At 54.4% G+C, this 1,192-nt stretch overlaps 1 protein-coding gene across 1 annotated transcript in view; it reads right to left on the bottom strand.

Moving 5' to 3' along the window:
• Positions 1 to 1,192, bottom strand: part of LOC100947129 (canalicular multispecific organic anion transporter 2-like) — a gene marked incomplete at its 3' end in the record, with an annotated part of 32,911 nt that overhangs the window by 4,128 nt on the left and 27,591 nt on the right. The window contains exons 9-11 of the mRNA XM_023509154.1: positions 1,089 to 1,192; positions 696 to 762; positions 10 to 200 (exon numbers count right to left, since the gene is read on the bottom strand). The exon at positions 1,089 to 1,192 is cut by the window's right edge and continues 12 nt beyond it. Of these exons, the coding sequence (XP_023364922.1) occupies positions 10 to 200; positions 696 to 762; positions 1,089 to 1,192 (362 nt within the window). The remainder of the gene's footprint in view (positions 1 to 9; positions 201 to 695; positions 763 to 1,088) is intronic.

Here is a 1,192-nt window from a genome sequence, read left to right as displayed (position 1 = left end):
GGAGTTTACCTTGGGGCATGCCCGAGGCATGGCTGAGCCCCATGCCCTGCCCAGAAGCCCCGACCACTCTCACCTTCACGTGCACCTTGCCTTCCAGCTTCTCCATCTCTCCCAGCAGGGCAGACACCAGGGAGGACTTCCCACAGCCCACAGGCCCCACCACGGCCATCAGTGCCCCTTTTGGGACTTGGAAGTCTAGTCTGGGGGCAAGGAACCCCAAGAGTCCAGTCAGAGGTGGGGATCAGTGTTTTTGTTCCCAGCCCTCCACTTGGAGACCCAAGTCCCCTTCCCTTCCAGATACCGCCCTGGCAAGCTGAGGCTCTTCCTGATTCTGGTCAAAGACCCTGGGGGTGGCTTGGCGTCTGTAGTTCAGTGGTTCGGGTGCCAGCCACATACACTGGGGCTGGCGAGTTTGAACCCAGCCCTGGCCTGCTAAATAATGATGACAACTGCAACAAAAAAATAGCTGGGCATTGTGACAGGCACCTGTAGTCTCAGCTACTTAGGAGGCTGAGGCAAGAGAATCACTTAAGTCCAAGAGTGACACTACGGTACTCTACTGAGGGTGACCAAGTAAGACTCTGTCTCAAAAAAAATAAAAATAAAAAAGACCCTGGGGGTGGGGGCTGGGTGCTACTATTGATCTGATCTTCTACCCACATGGGACGCAGAGAAAGGATAACAGAAGCTGGTACCTGAGTAGGGTTGGGGGCAGGTCCCGGGCCCAGGTAAATGTACCACTGTCTATGGTGATGGCATAGCCTGGGAGGACCAAGGTGAACAGGGTCAGGGAGGGATGGAGAGAAGAGAATAGGGGAGGAAAGCCCAGGCCAGGGGAGGGGACCATTGGAGGGAGGACAGAGGGAGGGAGCATAAGAGGGAGGCAGAGAGAGGGAGAGGAAGGGAGAGAGAAGAAGAGCCCTGGTCAGGGGAGAGCAGAGAACTCAGAGAAGGAGAGGAGGGTCACAGAATTAAGCTAGATGTGAAGAAGAGGAAGGAGGGTTGTGACAGGTCAATGAGAATTTGGAACAGAGGATTTTTTTGGAGCCAGGACTGGGGTGAGCAGCCCAGGAGAAGGGTCCTTGCACCTGGGGAGATGGTTTTTCTTTCCACACACTGGAGGTCAAGTTCATCTTGGTTCAGGAAATTCTGGATTCGTTTCAGAGACACACTAGTCTGCAGGAGAGTATGA

Source organism: Otolemur garnettii, unplaced genomic scaffold (assembly GCF_000181295.1).
Source record: "Otolemur garnettii isolate 467f Iridium unplaced genomic scaffold, OtoGar3 scaffold00505, whole genome shotgun sequence".
Classification (NCBI taxonomy): domain Eukaryota; kingdom Metazoa; phylum Chordata; class Mammalia; order Primates; family Galagidae; genus Otolemur; species Otolemur garnettii.
The sequence above is the reverse complement of the archived record's forward strand: the minus strand, read 5'-3'. Positions and strand labels throughout refer to the sequence as shown.